The sequence below is a fragment of the Hyla sarda genome, chromosome 1, assembly GCF_029499605.1.
Source record: "Hyla sarda isolate aHylSar1 chromosome 1, aHylSar1.hap1, whole genome shotgun sequence".
NCBI classification, from domain to species: Eukaryota; Metazoa; Chordata; class Amphibia; order Anura; family Hylidae; genus Hyla; species Hyla sarda.
In genome coordinates, this window is record NC_079189.1 from 157,048,738 (window position 1) to 157,070,750 (window position 22,013).

The window sequence follows — 22,013 nt, forward strand, 5'->3', positions numbered from 1 at the left end:
TGTCATGGGGAGATTGTCATCATGTCATCTTGCCATGATGGTTTTAGGTTTAACTCGATGGACTCTTGTCTTTTCAACCTTACAATCTATGTTACTATGATGGTCAGCGATGTAACTAGTTTTATTGCTGGTTGCCTAATTTGTGGTGGATGTGGATGGTTTTTAAGTGCCGGGGCAGTGTTACAGGAGGGGGAAGACAGTGACAAGTTTACATTATCACCGGTCCTTTTACAGCCATGTGGCTTCTACTGACAGTGAGAGGGCTCATCATTTTTGACAGCCTTCTTTTGTCTTTATCCTTTTGAAGAAGCAAAGCTTCTTGTTAGACACACTTCTGTTTTTCATATGTATTTTAAATTAGCACATTCTTTGCAGATCAGCACTGGCTGAGTGAAACAAATAGAACTGTAAATGCCCTGATCCAGTTCCCTGTTTCTTAAATGCAATGTCTTAATGTGACAAGACACAGTGTGTACTTACTTACAATATAGTTTGTAGGTGGGGTTTTTCTCACCATATTAAAGGGGTACTCCTCTAAAATCAACTGGTGCCAGAAAGTTAAACAGATTTGTAAATACTTCTATTTAAAAATCTTAATCCTTCCAGTACTTATCAGCTGTTATATGTTGCACAAGAAGTTCTTTCCTTTTTGAATTTCCTTTCTGTCTGACCACAGTGCTCTCTGCTGACACCTCTGTCCATTTTAGGAACTGTCCAGAGCAGGATAGGTTTGCTATGGGGATTTGCACCTACTCTGGACAGTTCCTAAAATAGACAGCGGTGTCAGCAGAGAGCACTGTGGTCAGACAGAAAGGAAATTCAAAAAGAAAAGAAATTCCTGTGCAGCATACAGAAGCTGATAAGTACTGGAAGGAATAAGATTTTTAAATATAAGTAATTTACAAATCTGTGTAACTTTCTGGCACCAGTACCAGAAAGTACCCCTTTAAGTGATGACTTACAATTAACTCTGGAGTTCTCTTTATGTCATCTAAACAGTGCTGCAAGACATTATGGGATAAATTCATTAAAGGCGTTGTCCAGGGATAATTTTTTTTAAAAGGGCCCCTGTTGCTGTAAAAATAAAAAAATTAAAGGGGTATTCCGGTGAAAAACTTTTTTTTTTTTTTAAATCAACTGGTGCCAGAAATTTAAACAGATTTATAAATTATGAAGAAAGCAGGTAGATGCCAGCGATTAAGAAACTTCACCTTTATTTAAATCCACGTTAAAATCATCGACATGGAGAGACTTCAAACAGATAAACGATTAAAATCCCAGGAATCAGCGCCAAGCATGCTTGGCGCTGATTCCTGGGATTTTAATCGTTTGTCTGTTTGAAGTCTCTCCATGTCGATGATTTTAACGTGGATTTAAATAAAGGTGAAGTTTCTTAATCGCTGGCATCTACCTGCTTTCTTCATATCCTTGGAGGACTGTTTTGCCGTGCGGTGGCCGGGTGAGCTGACTATTTTCTATTTTTGCAGATTTATAAATTACTTCTATTAAAAAATCTTAATCCTTCCTGTACTTATTAGCTACTGAATATTACAGCGGAAATTATTTTCTTTTTGAAACACAGAGCTGTCTGCTGACATCACGAGCACAGTGCTCTCTGCTGACATCTTTGTCCATTTTATGAACTGTCCAGAGCAGCATATGTTTGCTATGGGCATTTTCTCCTATTCTGGACAGTTCTTAAAATGGACAGAGATGTCAGCAGAGAGCACCGTGCTCATGATGTCAGCAGACAGCTCTGTGTTTCAAACGGAAAAGAATTTCCACTGTAGTATTCAACAGCTAATAAGTACAGGAAGGATTAAGATTTTTTAATAGAAGTAATTTACAAATCTGTTTAACTTTCTGGCACCAGTTGATTTAAAAAAAAAAAAAAAATAGTTTTTCACCGGAGTACCCCTTTAAGCATACTAACCTGCCTTATTCCCGGTGCTCTATACGCTGCCCAGTGCTCTCAGTTTCTTCCAACCCTACTGCTGCAGAAGCTGCCCTCTCGGCCATTCATTGGTTTGCAGTTCCTGCAAGATTAGGACTTCACAGAGAAAGCAAATAAGCCGTGACCACTTACATGGAACTGGAAGCAAATGGAATTGCGGGAGTTCGGGACAAGTTATTATGCTTTCTTTTTTGTTTGTTTTTGCAGCACCCAGGATCCTTCATTAAATATATAAATTCTAAATTGATATAATATATAAATATATATATATATATATATATATATATATATATATTATAATAACCAGACAACCTCTTTAAAAAAACTTGCATGGGCACATGACGTGAGGCCACAATGGAGGCCACAGTACCGGGACTTTCTGTAACCATTGATTTGAATCAAGTTTTTGTAGTCTTCTAGACTACAGTAACCCAATCTTGGCTCTAGTTGATCGAAGGGGATCTTGGGCAGGAAACCCACATTTATAGTTACACATAACCTGATAGCATATAAGAGTAGTGTAGATAACCTTTTGACAATCATGCTTGTGAGTTGCACAGAATTAGAATATTAGTGGATAACAACTGATATGTTGCTATATTTTGGGGATTAGAAGCTGTTATGTTTTTAATGGCAGCATTCAGGGTGTGTTTCTTTGCGGACACCACTGAGAGATGAATTCTTGTGTCTTTTGTCGACATCTTTCTGTGGTTTGAGGTTTAACAGTCCTCTTATGAAGTCGGTTTCTGATAGGGATTACGGGATAAACATAATTTTGAGAGCTATGCTCTATAGGGATTGTGAAGATTGCTAACACGAGCAGAGGGAAGTGTGTGATGACAGCAGATACATTGCTGGATGTTGAGAACAGTGTGAAGTAAGGGCGACCATTGCTATATGATGGAATATGAGAAAGTGTGAGCTCGGAGAAAGATAAATCTAGTGCCTGATGCAAAACGCTGTCAATGAAATAAGTGGTGAAGTAAGAAGTACCTGTAGGTGCACGTCATGTAGAATGCACTGGGCAAAACCCAGAGAGGAATTTCCAATAAAAAGTTAACCCGTTGCCTGGAGGACAAACAGACAACAAGTACAGGAGTACCGTCAGACTGGATATTCATAGTACTGGATGCAGTTACCACTGCCTTCATCATCGGCTCTCGAGTACAGACTCTATGGAAGGTGTTTAGGTAGAGATTAAAGACAAACTTTTGTCCCATTACATTTCGTTTGAATCACTGAAAATATGGCAATGAAGGCATAACATAACTTTGCTTTTTGCTGACATAGCTGCAAGATGATTTGTATTTTTCCATACCCACGTTAGGAGGGCAATACAATTACACAGATACCAAATTTATATAGTTTGTATGTGCAATTACTTTTAAGAAATAAAAAAAACTTAAATTTGGGAGGGTGAAATAGGAGTACTAAGATGACAGGCATAGTGGCCTTCACTAGGCTCCTGGCTGCCATGACAAGGGTGTCTTACTTCTCAGATGCCTTAATCACTGCAGACCATGGCACCTGGAGGCAAATGAAGTTAACTGTTCCGAACGCTGGAGTCGGCGCCAGGAGCTCGTGATGCCATAGCCCCACCCCCTCATGACGTCACGCCCAGCCCCCTCAATGCAAGTCTACGGGAGGGGGCGTGACAGTCATCACGCCTGCTCCCATAGACTTGCATTAAGGGGGCGGGGTGTGATGTCATGAGGAGGCGGGGCTATGACATCACGAGCTCCCGGCTCCGGTGTTCGGAACAGTTTGTTCTAAACTCTAAGCAGCAGAGTACCCGTTTAAGTAGCTGGCATCAGAGTTATCTCTTTTCACTGCTGGCAGGTGCCAGCTGTGTAACGCAACCAGTGACAATCCAATTTGAAACTAACTTGTTGAGTGGAATTTTACTTTTACCTGTTGGGAATTAAGTATTCCCCGGTCTGACTGGATTCTTTTCAAATTGAATTGTCTGTGGTAATCTGGACCGGGTTTGATCTATGCACTTTTTGTCTATGATAACACAACCAGCACCTGTCATATATAGAGCCGGCGTAGTTCCTGACGATATATTGACCCTGCTCACAACTGCTGCAGTGTATGACGGATGTCACCAAGGGGTTAACCAAAATTTTTGGGTGTGTAAATATTGCTGTTACAAAATTTTTTGTTTTTTATTCTTTTCTCAAAACATCCACATAATGTGGTCAGTGCTGGTGGTCTAACATGCCTAAAGAAGAAATTAGGTAAACACTATTAAACCTTATGTTTAAGCAGTAGAATTGTTGAAGAGCATTTCGCTCTGCACCGAATTTTAAAAACCCTGACTAGCACTTGTTTTCCAAGAGCGGCCTGCATGGTGATGGTCGAATTGTACATGACCAGAATCAGAAATCTAAGTGTAAAGAACCAATTAGACAAGTGATAATAGAATATTTTGTATTATTGTGTTATATTAACCTGTCTCCCTCAAGACTTCACTCACTTTATCAGTGCCAAACTTGGCCTATTTGCCATACCAGGTGTCTAGAGACGCTGGGCATGCTGGAACAAAGAAACATCCTAATAGAGTTTTCTTTTTTTTAGTTTTAGGGAGAAATATTCTCTGAATGAGTCGTGTCATGGATTGTTACCAACCCCAATAATAATGGAATAATGGGTTAATAAGTCCATAGTTGTAAAATGACAAAAACCAGTGCTAAACCAAAAAGACCAAAGTGTCTTATGTGACCTGACAATGGGTCAGTCTCGCTGCTGATCATTATCCGGCAACTTTACCAAAACACTCTAACAGGGTTCAGGCCAATCCACTTAGTAGGGATGTTCTTAAACCCTCCATTATTAACATGATTGAGCAGCTGCTTCTTCAGTGTCAGCCCCTTATTTGCCTTGGCTGTGAAACATGTTGTTCTGCCTTTGTATTGTTAAGTCTGTGTGCTGTCGCGGAAGAGCTGCTGACCCCTCCTTTATCCCCCTCTTTCCTCTTCTGATCTATCTATCCCCCCCCCCCTCCAAGCACTATGACACTATCATAGAGCCCTCTGCTATGAGCACGCTCTTCCTCCCCTCCCCTTCCTTCCTCACCACAGATAGCAGCAAGCAGGGTGCTGCTGTGGCGATTTTACTGGGGATGGGATCATTATTAGCAAGTGCTGTGCTGGATTTAGCATGAAGACGTCATGCGATACACAACATGCCTATATTCTCATTATGCCTATACCGCTCATGCAGGTTACATATTGTATTATAGTCATTATGCATTATAAGTAACCTCTTATGAAGGTATAGATACTCGATCACTTTTTTTATATTCCTTATAAAAGTCCAAATTCTACCTGAAAGATAAAAATCGAGACTAAAACACGTTTAATGCCACTCATAAGACCTCCTGTCCATGGCCCGGGAATGGAAGCTGTACTGCTCCCTGATACAGAGCCATATGGACATAGTGTTCTGCCGCACAGTCTCTGCAGAAAGTGGCAGCATATGGAAGCTCAGTAGAGGCCCATGTACTACAATGGAAGTGCTTTTAAAACTGAGCACAACAATAGGCTACAACACAATCATGTGCTTGATGCCTAAAGGTCCAGAAAAGAGAAAGGGATTACGGAATGTAGTCCTGTCACTAAACATCTAGTTTTCACCTCTACAGGGTTAAGAAGTCAAAAATGTTAGAAGAAGAATAAATAGCCCATTATGGCGGAAGCATCATGTTTGCTTTATAGATAATGTTGACTTACGATATGTCGTATATAAAGTGATGAGCGGAGCACAGCTTTGTCCCTGTATTCAGCCTATAGCCGGAGAGGTATTCTCCACTACAGCCCAGAGCTGTTACATCCTACCAGACACACAGTCTGTTATCAGATTATTCCCCTCCACACACAAAATGTTACTGAAAGATGTGATCAATCTCTATAAACGTTCACAGGGTATTTACCACACTGGAGAATAATGTCATTTGGTCCCTCACGATGACATTAGTTTGTGGCCATCAGCTTTTGGCGGATTCAGTGATTATAGAAGAATGGCATGGCCCCTATACCTGCATGCGTGCTTATGTATGATTCTTATTGTATGTCCCAGTATAATATGATGAGGGAACATACTAAAAAGAACCTTTGGATTACATTGGGCTTCTGATATCTGTAGTAAATACCGTCTACTATAAATGTGAATGTTGAAGTTCTTAGTGTATCGCAAAGAACTCTTTTAAGCATTTTTTAGACATAGTTATTCAAGAACATGGTAAGGGCTTCTGGGTTTTATGTAGAGCTATATTGCTTTACATGCTGATGCTATCTATATGTTAACCCTTGGTGGCCGATGTATGATGGCCTATGTTTTATGAATGGGCCGTTCAGAGAGCCTGTGTCGACACCTTGCAACCAGGGAGTTGTTAGAAAATGACTCCACTAATAATAACCAGAGACGTTTATGAAACTTAGTTTGTGGAAAATTGAGTAAGCGCCAATAACAACCAATCAGATTTTAGCACTTGCTTTTAAAAGCAGCATTCTGATTGGTAACCATTTATGTGACAGCACCTATTTACCTTTGCACTTGTGTTGAGAACCTAAATCCTTGAAGTGGTTCCAAAGTTGGACCTTAGTTTAATCTTCGCCCTTTCTTTCCAGCTAAAATTATTATCCATAATAGTTTATTGGTTTATATGAATCATAGGGGGGACTTGCCACATTCTACCTTTGGGCAGCATGTTATAGAGCAGAAACAGCTGAGCAGAGTTATATATAACTTTGAGGAAAAATATTAACTAAAACTTTTTAGTCATTCTGGACTTAGGAGTCCCATGGGTGGTGCTATTCTTTGATTGACAGGTGTTTCTGTATGCAGACTCATAAGGGAAGGCTGTCAATGACTGGACTCTTAAAGGGGTACTCCGCTGCCCTGCTTCGGAAGCCCCGCTCCCCAGAGTCCAGAAGTTTATTGTTACGAACGATGCATGCGGGCTTCCGTGTTCAGGGCCGCCCCTCGTGACGTCACGCCCGCCCCCTCAACGAAAGTCTATGGGAAGGGGGCGCGACGGCTGCCGCGCCCCCTTCCCATAGACTTTTGTTGAGGGGGCGGGCATGACGTCACGAGGGGGCGGGCGTGATGTCACGAGGAAGCCTGCATGCAGCGTTCGGAACAATAAACTTCTGGACTCTGGGGAACGGAGCTTCCGAAGCAGGCCAGCGGAGTACCCCTTTAAACCCAGAATGAACAGGAATTAAAATCAAGTTTAACTTAGTCTTTACCCATTAAACGTCATACGTCATCCCCATAATACGTCAGTCTACTTAGCTCCTCCTGCTCCATAACATATCCCACATATCAGATTGCATGTTCAATGGGACAGGTTCCCTTTAAGTGGTTAGATGCATTGGCGGGTAGCTATAGCTAATGCAGAGGTAGGAGTCACACACACATTTAATGTGGATCTCTGGAATATTTTTATTATTTCTTGGTCAATGCGCTTCCTCCATACACATGTAGGTCCAGTAACACGTGTGATGCTGTAGTTCCACCTGAGCCTGGTAGAATAGTGTGATATATGAGGATGACATGTCTGTCACAAGCTGGAGGCTATGTTTACTGTCCATAAATAATGACTGCAAGTGCAAGACAAAAGCCTAGCGTATAACGCATGTTAAGTTTTAAACAAGCTTTTATTTCTTCACTCGGCAGGGAATTCCAGGCCAGTGTGTGTGTGTGTGTGTGTGTGTGTGTGCTGTCCATCACACCATCTGTTCAGTATTATGCTCTCAGTTGCCAGGCTACCTGCTCTATGCTGTCACACTTGACTGCTTAGTTGTATGTTAGCAGCATTATCCTAGACGTACTGTGGGGGCTGGAGGGGTGGGGAGAACTGTAGTCACGATTAAGCCATCTGCAAGTATGGGGGAGGGAATGAAAAAGGTGGTGATTTTGATGCAGGGTGGGGGCATAGAGAGAGCAGCAATCACCCAGAGAGGAGAACGACACTCAGGATTAGACTGATAACACCATCTGCTGGAGCGAAGTATGAAGCTCAAGCCTCGGAATGCAACAGTGACGGTGAGCCTGGCCCAGGCGAATAAAGGAATCATATAACACAATTCATATTAGGTGTACAATAAGCAAAAACTGACTAGGAGATCTTTTACTCCATGCTTCCAAGCTAAAATTTGACAGAACTCAGGATATGAATAAGCTTCACTCTCCGAATAGGGTAGTAGGAACAGGAACACTACTTCCAGGACCCCCACAACCCAAGAAAGTTAACAACACTTATGTCGCCATGTTCACTGAAGCCTAGAGCCAATAGGATGCATACATTCCTTTCATAAACAGAATTAAACCCAATGGGGGCCATTTATCAAAGTTAGTGTAGGTGCCCTGATATTATACACAGGTTTTGATGGTGTAGATGGAGTGTACATGCATTAAATGTATTAAATGGTGCAGGGCCCCTGATGGGGCTAGTACACATTTTTGTGAAACGTCACTTCAGAATCCAACTTTGTATGACTCCTTTTCCACACATGCACCTTTTTAAAACTGCTGTCTACAGCCAATTTTTATAAGCCAGGTCTGGGCTGGTGTATGTTTGTGGTGTAATTGAAGGCTATGCGACAAATCTGCTACTTTTTAGGAAAAGTCACACTCCATAAATGTCTTACTGCTGCAAAGTAAGAACACAAAAGTGTGTACCCAAGTGTGTACAAAATGACATGTAATGCAGTGTATAAAGCTTGATAAATGTCCCCCATTGTATTTTGTGGATAAAATGATATTTTTCTTCACTAGTGCATGCTGGAATGCCATGTCCTATTATAATAAATCCTTACGCACTAAATTAAATGATGCCCAGTCTTCACCTCCATGGAGTAGTGGTAAATACTACCTGTGTTCCAGAGGGCATGAACCGCACATGGATTATTCAATAAGTGGTTGGTCATGTGGTCTCTATAGGAAGTTTCCTCTAATATACAGGAAGTGGCGGCACTGCCAGTTTTGAGACAAGCTTCACGTACAGTGCTAAAAACTGGACTTTTACAGGCCATTCGCTCTTAGCAGCACACATAAATCCTGTAGACTTCATTTAAGCAAATACTATTTTGGCCATGGAACAGTTTTTTAAGGAGAATGTTTATTTTTTTCTACTCCTTTGTACAAAACAATGTTAACGGTTTACCACAACAGTTATGTAAATGCTACACTGATATTCAGTTATGATAGATGTTACATTAGGAAAATGCTACATTAACATATACAATGGATACAAACAGTTTTCAGACCCTTTTACTTTTTTCACATTTTATGTTGTGACCTTATGCTAAAGTAAAATTAAAAAAATATATAAATGTCTTCCCCATCATTCTGCACTCAATACCACATTAAATGGAAGAAGTTCGCAACAACCGGAACTCTTCCAAGAAGTGGCTGCCCAACCAAACAAAGTAATTGGAGGATGGTAAAAGAGATGACCAAGAACCCAATGGTTACCATGGCTGAGCTTACAAGATTCTGTGTGAAGATGAGAAAAAACTCCAGATGGTCACCCAGCGCTGCAGCAGATGAGAAAAACCTCCAGAAGGTCACCCTTCACTGCAGCAGATGAGAAAAACCTCCAGAAGGTCACCCTTCACTGCAGCACTCCTCCGCAATCTGGGCTTGATGGCAGAGTGGCCAAAAAGAAACCTCATCAAAGTAAAAGACACATAAAAGCTGGCTGGACATTGCAGGGGGGGAAAAAGAACACCTAAAGGACTTTCAGGCCTGATGAAACCAGGATTGAAGTTTTTGGCCTCAGGTCTAAGCATCATGTCTGGAGGAAGTCAGGCACTGGTCATCACCTGCCATAATCCACATCCCTACAGAAAAGCATGGTGATGGCAGCAGCATCATGCAGTGGGGCTCGGCTTGGTTGGTTGGCTGTTACAGGGAGGCTGATCAGGGTTAAGGAAAAGTTGTATGGAGCAAATTGCACAGATCTTCCTCATGAAAACCTGATTCAAAGTGGTCTGGATATCAGACTAGGCTGAAGGTTCACCTTCCATCAAGACAATGACTCTAACAAAACAGTCAAGACAACATAGCAGTGGCTTAGGGACAACTCAGTGAATGTCCTCAGTGGTCAAGCCAGAGCCCTGACTTGAACCCAATCAAACATCTCTGTAGAGACCTGAAAATAGCTTCCACCAATGGTCCTCATCCAATCCGACAGAGCTTGAGATGATCTGCCGAAAAGAATGGTAAAAAATCCCCAAAATCTAGGTATGCAAACCTTGTGGCAGCATACCCAAGACTTAAGGCGGTAATCGCTGCCAAAGGGGATTTAACTAAGTACTGAGTAAAGGGTCTGAATACTTGTCAATGCAATATTTTAGTTTCCCTTTTAAATTAATTAGCAAAGATTACTAACATTCTGTTTTCACATTGTCATTATGGGGTATTGTGTGCAGAATGATGGTGGGAACTTGTTTTTTTCCAGCACAAATCCATAACGAAAACAAAATGTGAATAAAGTGAAGGTCTAAAACAATTCTCAAATGCACTGTAGCTGTATAAAAATGACAGTATTTTTTCTCAATTTGGATGTAATTTTTCCTGGAGTATGGGAGAAGACAACATGGTCATAGACAAATAGATATGAGATCGAGAGATAGATATCGAAGAAACTAGAACAATGGAGGATTGAAATCAGCACAACCTCAAAGGTGATGATAGCGGGTGCATGTTGGATGTAAGCCCAGATCTCAGGCAGTAGTAACAAAGTTCCAGCAGCACTCCAGGATAAGTGAAATACTGTTAACATTTTCACACTTATCCTGGAGTGCTGCTGGAACTTTTTTCTTGTAGATAGAAAATTAGATTGGTAGATAGATTAGATACCAGATAGATAGATAGATACATTTAAGATTTGAGACATAATGGCCCTCATTTACTAAGAGTGTTGTGTAGGTTTCTTTGTGGGTTTTAATTCCCTGCAATTTATTTTCCACGGTATTTACTAAGGTTTCCTTACATTTTCCACTTTCCCTACACTTAGCTTTTTTTTGACACATGCTCTGATCTGTAGGGTTTTCCTCAGCTCAAATCCACCACATTTTATGTGGAAACCTTAGTATATATGTTGGGTTTTTGTGAAAATGTCGAGAACACGCCCCTTTCCCCAGCAGCCATGCCCCTTTTTCGGGTTTTCTTAGCAAAATGGAGAGTTAGTCGGGTTTTTTTCAATTCTGGCACAACTTCTGGCGCTAAATCTGGCGTAGACAGAATTTCTGGCGCAATGCGACAGAATCTGCCGCACAACCTGACAAAACAACCTGACAAAATGAGGGCCAGTGTGTTTGCACATTTCTTTTTCAATTTGTAAAACATTTAAGGGGAGATTTATTAAAATCTGTGCAAAGGAAATGTTGCTCAGTTGCCCATAGCATCCAATCAGATCGCTTCTTTCATTTTGCAGGGGCCTTGTTAGAAATGAAAGAAGCGATCTGATTGGTTGCTATGGGCAACTGGGCAACTCTTTCTCTGCACAGGGTTTGATAAATCTCCCCCTTAGTGTTTTTTCTTTTAGATGTACTTCTTTGCATGAATGCGTCTATGAATTAAGTAGCGGGTGGTAGAACCTTTAGCAATTTTGACCTTTGTTTTTGAAGGAAGACAGAATGACTAGGCGTATGGTAATGTTCAGATTTGCTATGAATGATAGATAGCACACTGCTGTAGCTCAGAGCAGATGCTGAGGACTGTGTAAAAGCTGAAGTCATTCAGTTCATATTGACCTAATGTAGCATAAATCCCATCTAAAACGTTGCACTACCATATTGTGAGTGCTAGATAGCAGGGGGAGTGACGCACGTCTGTATTCTTAGCAGCCTTTCATATATCCATCACCCGCCCCGAGGATCACTTGGCTACATCAGTGCCTGGATGACACATGCAGTCCTGCGAGTCTGATGAGGCTCAGGGAATGGAGATTGCCTTCCTTAGACGCTGTTAAACCTCCTTGGGAGGAGCACTTCATTACTGGTTCAGAGGGGGCATTTAGCATGTGGTTATGAGCTCTGAGTTGGATGGGAGGGGTGTCACCTTTATATTAGATGTCCTAAGACTGGTGAAATTGTAGACGTGTAAACCGGGAGACCAGCTCTATAGAAGAGCTAGTAGCTGCTAGATTAAAAATCATAATATAGTGTCAATGTTGTGCCCTTGGGAAATTAAAGATAAGCAGTCTTTAAATGACAGGCTGTCTCCATGGCTGATAAAAATGTATTAATACGGCGAGACAAAGGTCTCTTTAATTCACCATTTCACATTACAATCCTTTGTTATACTGGAACTAATTTCAAGTTGGTTGTTGAGCAAATTAACAGTAACTGAAGTTTTAATGCAAGAAAATCGCAGCTATTATATTGCACATAATAGGCTTTCCTTGAATAATCCTGACTCGATCTGACAAAGTTCAATGAAGATGTTAAAAAAAAAAAAACTTGTAGTAAATACTATTGTATGATATTATTTTCTAAAGATCATTTGTCCAAATCGCAAGGGAAAATATGCAGAAAATTATACAATGTTCTGGCAGATTGCATAGACAATACCAAAATAAATATATACTTGCTTGCCATTTTGGGAGCGATAAAAAAGACTAGGGATGAGACTGATTTCTGCTACCTCAAAAAAAAGCTAAAGCAGGTTGACTACCTTTGTGGCCACCATTATAGATCCCTCATGTTGTCACACAGAATTCCTAGTATTCTGAATGGCAAACCTGTTTAAAAGGGTACTCCGGCTTTAAGACATCTTATCCCCTATCCAAAGGATAGGGGATAAGATGCCTGATCGCGGGGGTCCCGCTGCTGGGGACCCCCCTTTTTCTTCCATGCCGCACCCCGTTAGAATCTGACTACTAGCAATCATGGGGACGGAGCATAGTGACGTCATGGCTCCGCTCCATATGACATCACGCCCTGCCCCCTCAATGCAAGCCTATGGAGGGGGCGTGACAGCTGTCACGCCCCCTCCATAGGCTTGCATTGAAGGGGCGAAGCGTGAAGTCACACAGGGCGGAGCCGTGACGTCACTATGCTCCGTCCCCGTGATCGCTAGTAATCAGACCGGGAGCGAACACGCTCCGGGGGCTGATTCTAACGGGGTGCGGCTTGGAAGATCACGGGGGTCCCCAGTGGCGGGACCCCCGCGATCAGCCATCTTATCCTCTATCCTTTGGATAGGGGATAAGATGTCTTAGTGCCGGAGTACCCCTTTAATTATAGTGCAGTACATGTGACCAGGATGACCGCTTATACAGGAGTCTGGAAAGGATGCCCAAAGTGGAAGAGATAATGCCATCTAAGTTGGTTGTCACCCAGTTGTTGCAGAAACAGATAAAAAAAACTAAATAGAATGTTTACAGCATAAGAGAAAATGAGCAGCGGAGAACATATTTTACTATTGATGATCACATTTTATTTAATGGGACAATGAAAGGTATGTATGAAGGCTTTTACACAGTTTTTTTGACTGTGTTTTGTGGCTATTTTCTTTATATGTTACTTTTTGCGACAAATTGTTGTGCCAAATGGTATAGAACATTATCACTGATTTGACGGTGTAAGTCGAGATTTTAGTTGTAATCCTACCTTGGTTTGGAATTTGTTCATTGCGACTTTTTGTTTGGGCGCAAATTTTGGCGCAATCATGTTCGTTAGGTCGCAAACTTACACCAAGAAAAAAAATGAAAGTAGCTACAACAATAGAAGGTAGAACATTCCAACACTGACCAACCAAAGTGTGTTCCTAATGTTTGTTTGCATTAAAGGGGTATTCCAGGAAAAAACTTTTTTTTTTAGATATATATATATATGAACTGGCTCCAGAAAGTTAAACAGATTTGTAAATTACTTCTATTAAAAAATCTTAATCCTTTCAGTACTTATGAGCTTCTGAAGTTAAGGTTGTTCTTTTCGGTCTAAGTGCTCTCTGATGACACGCATCTCGGGAAATGCCCAGTTTAGAAGAGGTTTGCTATGGGGATTTGCTTCTAAACTGGGCGATTCCCGGGACACGTGTCATCAGAGAGCACTTAGACAGAAAAGAACAACCTTAACTTCAGAAGCTCAAAAGTACTGAAAGGATTAAGATTTTTTAATAGAAGTCATTTACAAATCTGTTTAACTTTCTGGAGCCAGTTGATATATATATATATATATATATATATATATATATATATATATAAAAGTTTTTTCCTGGATAACCCCTTTAAAATATTTTGTGTTTCCTCCAAAAATTATAATGTAGCAGTTACACAAAGACCACAAAGACATTTTTTTTTTTAGTTTAAAGTAAATGTTTTACACATTATATATATATATATATATATATATAGATAGATAGATAGATAGATAGATATAGATATATATAGATATCTATATATATATATATGTATAGATATAGATATATTTTTATATATATATACTTTAGGAACATCACATAACTGTGATTTTTTATATACATTTTTAAACGTACAAAAAGGACCTAGATGTGTAAGATTTACCTTTGTGAACCTGGCAAAATTCAAAGGTCAGATTTAACACTTTTCAGCTGCTGCCACACAGCCCGAATTTTTTGCCTGTAATTCTGGGGCAGGATTCTGTGCCTTTTGTAGGGCTACATTTGTGGCAAAATTACAAACTTCGACAATTGATAATCTTGGGGCAACTTCGCTCCATTTGACGTAAAAAAAAAAACATAAAATCATACATTGCAACACCATTATTGATACATACCTCCCCAATGACCTTTCAAGGCGTTATCTAAGGTTAGAAGGAAGATGCAGCTCTTTTCTGTCTCAATTTTTCGAGGATTGGAAGCAATGTTACTCAAGCAAGCATACAGTACTTCCTATAAGCATCAGTTAATTTTCATCATTTATGCTTCATAATGGGGGATGTTTTACAGGGCATATGGATGATGTAATACTACTTAACAGCTAAAAAACTGGACCTGAGCTGTCATTCTTTATAAGATAGCTCATCTAAATGTTATTAGGTTATATCCATTTATATGTTGTCCAATAACTTGTGAAATATGCCTGTCAGAAAACTACTCCAAAATGTTTCACTTCTGTACGATTAAATGGACATACAGTATATTGTCATCGGATAACAAATCTGAGAACTTCCCAATACACTTCCTTTGTCTGTCCATTAAAGTGGCAAAAAAAGTTATGAGATAAAAATTATTAATATCGGCACACCAAGGGAGCAGCATGGCAGTATCTTTCTCCTGGGGAGGTTAAGCTACATAAGGTACACATAAGTGAGTGATCCAGCTCACCTTCCCTGATGTACGGTGCTCGGACCGGTACCCGGCAAGGCATCCAATATTGAAGAAAGAAAGTACGGAGGGTCCAGCACTTCGTTGCAAGCAGCTTTATTGAAGATACATCACACCATTAAAACGACAGTCAGTCAGACATGTTTCGAGCGCAAGCGCTCGAAACATGTCTAACTGACTGTCGTTTTTATCGTGTGATGTATCTCCAATAAAGCTGCTTGCAACGAAGTGCTGGAGCCCCCGTACTTTCTTTCTTCAATAAGGTACACATACCTGTACAATGAGGTATTATGAAAAGTGAGGAGAAGGAACAGATTTTTTTTGTCTTTATTATATATCTTTATTATAAATTAATTATATATATTAATATATATCTGTGCGTCTTTTAATAAAGTGATTGAAAATGACTTCAACTACCTCTTGTATGTTGACTGGGAAAATATGCCTTATGTGAGCCATCCTGCACTCCAGGAATTATTTTTTCTGTTTAGGGTTAAAGCTATAAGAATTTTTCTTACCAGGATATTAAAGGAGTACTCTAGTGCAGGGTATTCCTGCTCCGTCCTTCCCGGGCTGCAAAGTAAATGAAAATGAACCATCTCTTACCTCCCTGGGTTCCCGCGGAGCGCCGCTACAGCTGATCGGTCCTCCGGTGCATCTCCTTCATACTTCCGTGTGTAACGAAGCGTCACATGGCGCTCAGCCTATCGCCGGCCGCCACGATGTTCTGCCTCGGCCGGCGATAGGCTGAGCGCCATGTGACGCTTCGTTACACCCGGAAGTATGAAGAGGATGGACCGGAGGACCGATCAGCTGTAGTGGCACTCCGCAGGAACCCAGGGAGGTGAGTGATGGGTCATTTTCATTTATTTTGCAGCCCGGGCAGGACGGAGCAGGAATACTCTGCACTAGAGTACTCCTTTAAACTGGGAGTTCAATGTTGGCATTGCAACTTTTATACTTGTACTTGTAAATGTATATGTAATGATAGATGGATATTACTGGTTGATTACTGTTGATAGTATCAGTGCATACAGTGTTCCATTTAACCAAATTATTAAAAAGATATTTCTTGTTTGGTCCAGGATCAGAATACGGTTGGTATGTCAAGACCTGCCGGACCCATGCAACAGTCTGTGCCTGGAGCAGGTGGGAACCCAGGGGCTCCGGGCTTCATGCCTAGTCAGCCTCAAGCTGCAATGATGAAGCAGATGCTTATAGAGCAACGGGCTCAGCTACATGCTATGGAGCAACAAAAGCAGCAGTTTCTCAGGGAGCAGAGACAGCAACAACAGCAGATCCTAGCTGAGCAGGTGAAGTATCCTTGGCTTCTTACCTACAGTATATATGTATAATAGGCACAACAGTCATCGTAGGAGTCATAGGAGTTATGAAGCCATCCATATTTCTTTCAGCTTTGTGTCAAGCTATTAAACACCGTTTCATTGCATGGTATGTGATATGCTATACTGTAGAAATGGAGAAGAGTTCACCTACACTGCAAGCCTCCACTCCTCAAGGAAAATATTTTAGAAAATGAATCTGTGTATGAATCTCATCCTTTTCAATACTGGTAAATACATTTTTTTTCCAGGATAGAAAACATATTATTTGTATCTGCCAAGCTATCAAAAAAAAAAAAAAAGAAATACGAAAAGCTGACAACTTTTTAGTTAGATGAAATCATGCCTATGTTTTTCTATGAAACAACAGTGCCCCCTAGCAGCCGTGTTTAGTTTGGTGCATGTCCTCAAGTGCTATGTGTATAAGTAACAGTTTTACTACTTGCATTTTATACAGATGTTCGCAGATCTATTTAGAACTTCTAGCTGAATGACTGGGCCCTTATTTTAAGAACATTTTATGTAGAAGGAACAGGAGCCAAGTAGCCAAAAGCAAATATACAATATTTTTTCACCGCCATTGTGCCACCTGGATACTTTGATGACCTCTAAAATGATGGAAATTAGGAGTTAATAGCTTGGTTTTCCAGGTTGAATTCCAGGTTAACTGACCAAACAAAGTGATTTTGTCTGTGTGTATTGTCTGTGATAACTTGAAAACACCTTGATAAATTTGTCTCAAATTTAATATGCTAAATCATATAAGCGGTGGATAAACAACCTTATTGAATTTGGCTAAAATCAGTTAAAGGGGAACTCCGCTGCCGTAAACTTCGCAGCATCCGGAAGTTTATTACTCCGAACGCTGTGTGCGTGCTTCCGTGTTCAAGGCCGCCACCTCAGAATGTCACGCCCGCCCCCTCGTCACGTCATGCCCGCCCCCTCGTCACGTCACGCCCGCACCCTCAACGAAAGTCTATGGGAAGGGGGTGTGACAGCGGTCGCGCCCCCTTCCCATAGACTTTCGTTGAGGGGGCGGGCGTGATGTCACGAGGGGGCGGCCTCGAACACGGAAGCCCGCACACAGCATTCGGAGTAATAAACTTCCGGACGCTGCGAGCGAAGCTCCGGATGGCAGGGCAGAGGCGTACCCCTTTAAGCAGAAGGGGATGACTAACCCCTTTATGTGTTCTAGATAGTACGTAGTGAGTATGGCCAAAGGAGCCATGCAGTTTAAGTCCCTTTTACAATACAGGGATTTGCAAAAGTTTTATGCAACATCTGCCTCCGCGTGTCATATTTGTGCGCATGCGCACAGCATCTCTCTTTGAGAACCAACATATTGTAAAATGGATCTTGTTATTCCATCTCTTGAAATGCGAACATCTAACAATGCCTTGAACTGAAAAGCAATCCCATGAACAATTAGTTACAAAATGTGCACCAAAATGAGCTGAAGAAGTAAGGGCACATAGACCCGAACAAATGAGAAGAGCTTGTGGAAGAAGACATGCGGAATGGCTAACAGAGAGAGGTCTACTGTTCCCTACATTCCTGCTGGACTACAAAAGTGAATGAGTAAATATTAGCAGTCCTGGTAGCCTAAGTTCGTAAATATTTAGAGAGCCTTCCTGCTGGTCTAGCTAGCCAAGGCATTAAACAGTCCTAGTGTCCACTTTGTAGGCTCTGTATTTGTCTTGTTGTATCATGAAAATTAACAATGTCAGCAACTTTACATCAGAAATAAGTGCAGGACAGAAAATGGGCAAATGTCTTCACAGATCAGACAGAATACTTCATGAGGAAGCTGCCTTATCTGGCATTGCTGGTTCTGCTCCAACACGATTTAGGTGGTCCTTGATCTGTAGGCTCCCATAGACAGAGCACAAAATACTTAAAGCGTTCCCGTCAGATCCAACAAAAAAAACATTTTTTTTAATATATCACTCAGTACCTAATCGTCACCATGTACATCTAATTTTTATGTGTCTAGCACCTTTATTTTATTTTTTTTATTACACTTTTAATTTAGCTCACTAGTCTGAATTCCTCTCAAAGGGAGGGGGTGTGGCCTGTGCAGGTCTCCGCCCCCTCCCTCAGTATGTTGTCTGCTCACATCTCCCCTAGCATTAGCAACACTAAAACTCCCAGCTTGTCCTCACTGACAGTAGCGGGACACAAGCTGACAGTGGGAGGATTTTTCCTCCAGCTATGAACCCTGCGCTACCAGCTGTCAATCAAGGAAGTGTGTCCATGACATAGGTGATGACTCATGGACACAGCAGGACTAGTATGTGTCCAAGCAAGCGGGGGGGGGTTAGTTGTTTGACTGGCTTTTTCAGTATGAAATACTGAAAATTTTCTAATGAAAGCAATTGTAAAACATGTTGGTTTTGCATGCTTTACAACATATCAAAAGTTTTTGTATCTGACAGTGCCCATTTAAATAAAGGCTTAACAATAATGCAGTTTACCATAGGGATTTACATTCATAGAGATTCACTGAAAGCAGCATATGTATGAGGTTTGTGTGTTCTTCCTATGTACACATTCCTTCTGCTGTCTTTAACCATTCTGCATGACTATATATATTTGTATACACTTCACTGTTTATGTATGTGCTTAATTATAATTTAAAGCCTAAACTATGAACAATAGGCTTTAACATTCTTATGGACGTTTCACTTTATCCACTTACTAAGAGGTTGTACCACCTAGAATAGCACTGAATGATTCTTTACTTATGCTATGTACACAGCTATATGTATTTTCTTTTAACCTCTTCCTCTTATCTCCACAGCAGTTACAACAACCGCACATGAACAGACAGCATCTCCAGCAGCAGAGGAATCCTTATGGAGTCCAGCAAGTCAATCCTTTTCAAGGTGAGAGTGTATATCATACATCCAACACCGTACATAAAAAGCTCACCTAAAAATTCAGTTCACAAGTGTACGTCACTTTTTACTAACTATCTTTCTTCACTGGTCAATGGCCACATAACCTAATGGTAGCATACACGTATTTTGCACTAAATATTGTTCTAATTTGCAAAAATATGAAGCAATGATTGAGTTTTTTTCCCCACATTGCATTGGCATGTACAGTTTTTTATCTTTTCTGGCCCCTTTCAATTTAATCTAAATGTGCAGACACTGCAACTGTAGCATTTTCTTTTAGCAGAAAGTCATCTGGACATTCAAGGCGTACTCCAGAGGATAAAAAATGTAATGTCAACTGGTGCCAGAAAGTTATACAGATTTGTAAATTGATTTGTTTTAAAAATCCTAATCCTTCTAGTACTTATTAGCTCTTGTATGCTCCAGATGAAGTTGTGCAGTTCTTTGCAGTCTGACCACAGTGCTCTCTGCTGACAACTATGTCCGTGCCATGAACTGTCCAGAGTAGGAGAGGTTTACTATGGGATTTGCTCCTACTCTGGACAGTTCCTGCTACGGACATTGGTGGCAGCAGAGAGCACTGGTGTGACTGGAAAGAACTGCACAACTTCCTCTGGAGCATACAGCAAAAAAGTCCCAGGGTGCTTAGTCCTTAGGGACTGACTACGGCCGTAATAACCCAAACAGATGAAAGTGGAAGACGGCACTCAAATCAATTTTGTAGTAAAATAAAGTGTTTATTCACCCATCCAATACATAGACATGCAACCTTTCCACTTCACAATGAAGTCTTTCTCAAGCATATTGATACAGTGGTATAATACTCATTAAATAAGGACATCAATCAATGACATTGATTGAGGTGTGGTTACAAATTTAATACAAAAAAGTGTATAAACACTCATGATATACATTGTCATTACAGTGTACAAATTCCCCACATAAAGTGCCAGTGCATAAAAGCATATTCATTGACCGTCATTTATCATTGTAGGTGTAAGTGAAGCATTTATCATTGTAGGTGTAAGTGAAGCATTTATCATTGTAGGTGTAAGTGAAGCATTTATCATTGTAGGTGTAAGTGAAGCATTTATCATTGTAGGTGTAAGTGAAGCATTTATCATTGTAGGTGTAAGTGAAGCATTTCTCTACACCTTTTTTTGTGTGCTGGTAATGTGTAGGAGCACCAGATTTATTAAATGGTCACAGAGCATTTGATACATTTTGTGTAGGTCACATTTTCTGAAATTTCTCTCTTCACATACATCAAAAAGCTAAGCCAAATCTGGGCTTGTGTAGTTTTAGAGACTTTTCAGTGGCTTTGCGCCTTTTTTGCACCTTTTCACAAAAAGGCGCAGTTCATAAAAACCTTTTATATCATGTGTATTGCCAAAATCAGTGGATTGCAACTCAAAATCAGCAGAAATGTGTAAACCAAAAGGCACAAATAAACCCTGCTTGCACCTTTTTTTTGCGCCTTTTCTAGACACAAAAAACAGTCTAAAGACTGATAAATGTCAGCCAATATTCTTCCTGATCTAATAAATAACTATGATGTACAATAAATCTTATTCAAAAGAGCAAAAGTGAACTGCATATATACATACACACATATATATATATATATATATATATATATATATATACATAAATAAACATACTGGGAGTGTAGCAGGACTCACCATGTTATGGTACGCATTCATGCTAATGCCATTTGAAAACAAAAACACTGCACAGGAGCAGAAGTAAAGAAACTGATGACATCAGTGTTCCGCTGCTACGCCAGCACGGAGTGAAGCACGTTACACATTTGGCTATATCCCGTGATCAGTGGGGGTCAGTGAGACTGCCAACCGATCATAACTTTTGACATGTCCCTACAACATGCAAAATGTTTTTTATAATGATAGTAATGCTTTGAAAATGTTTCTAACACATTCTGAATGCAATTTCTGCAGTTGGATTGTGGTCTTTAGTGACCATGGCGTGCTGAAATCCTTAGCTACATAATTTTGAATGCCCCCAAGAAAGCATCACGTAAAGCATTAATTGGCATACACTATCTCTTTGGAAGTTTTTATGGTGTTGTGTTACTGGCTCATAAGAGTTATCTGACCAGTAATTTTTATCTATTTCTGCTACGATGCCCCATGTTTGTATAATAATGCTGTTGTGTTTATAATGACCACATCATGTGTCCTGATACTGAATAAGATGCTGCAATACTTGCAGTTTGGCCTATTTACTAATACTGTATAAGGCACACTATAAACTTAGACTAGACAGTCTTCAAATGCATCCTATTTATCACAGTTGCTCATGCTATTTTACATTCTTGTCACTAGGGTCTATTTCCTATAGAATAATTGATAAAAAAAAAAAATATTATAATACTCCTTATTGCTGATATGTCTTGTGTATAGCAACATGTGGATATGTTGATATGACATGATCTGTATTGATGGAGGGGGCCCTCATGATTATGTTCTCAGG

At 40.4% G+C, this 22,013-nt stretch overlaps 1 protein-coding gene across 2 annotated transcripts in view; it reads left to right on the forward strand.

The window, feature by feature from the left end:
• The window catches only part of MAML3 (mastermind like transcriptional coactivator 3), a 390,381-nt gene that overhangs the window by 362,109 nt on the left and 6,259 nt on the right, over positions 1–22,013 (forward strand). The window contains exons 3-4 of one of the 2 annotated variants that reach the window (XM_056563018.1): positions 16,363–16,590; positions 19,424–19,505. In XM_056563018.1, the coding sequence (XP_056418993.1) occupies positions 16,363–16,590; positions 19,424–19,505 (310 nt within the window). Of the gene's footprint in view, positions 1–16,362; positions 16,591–19,420; positions 19,506–22,013 lie in introns of both variants that reach the window. The other variant, XM_056563011.1, reaches the window with a different exon arrangement.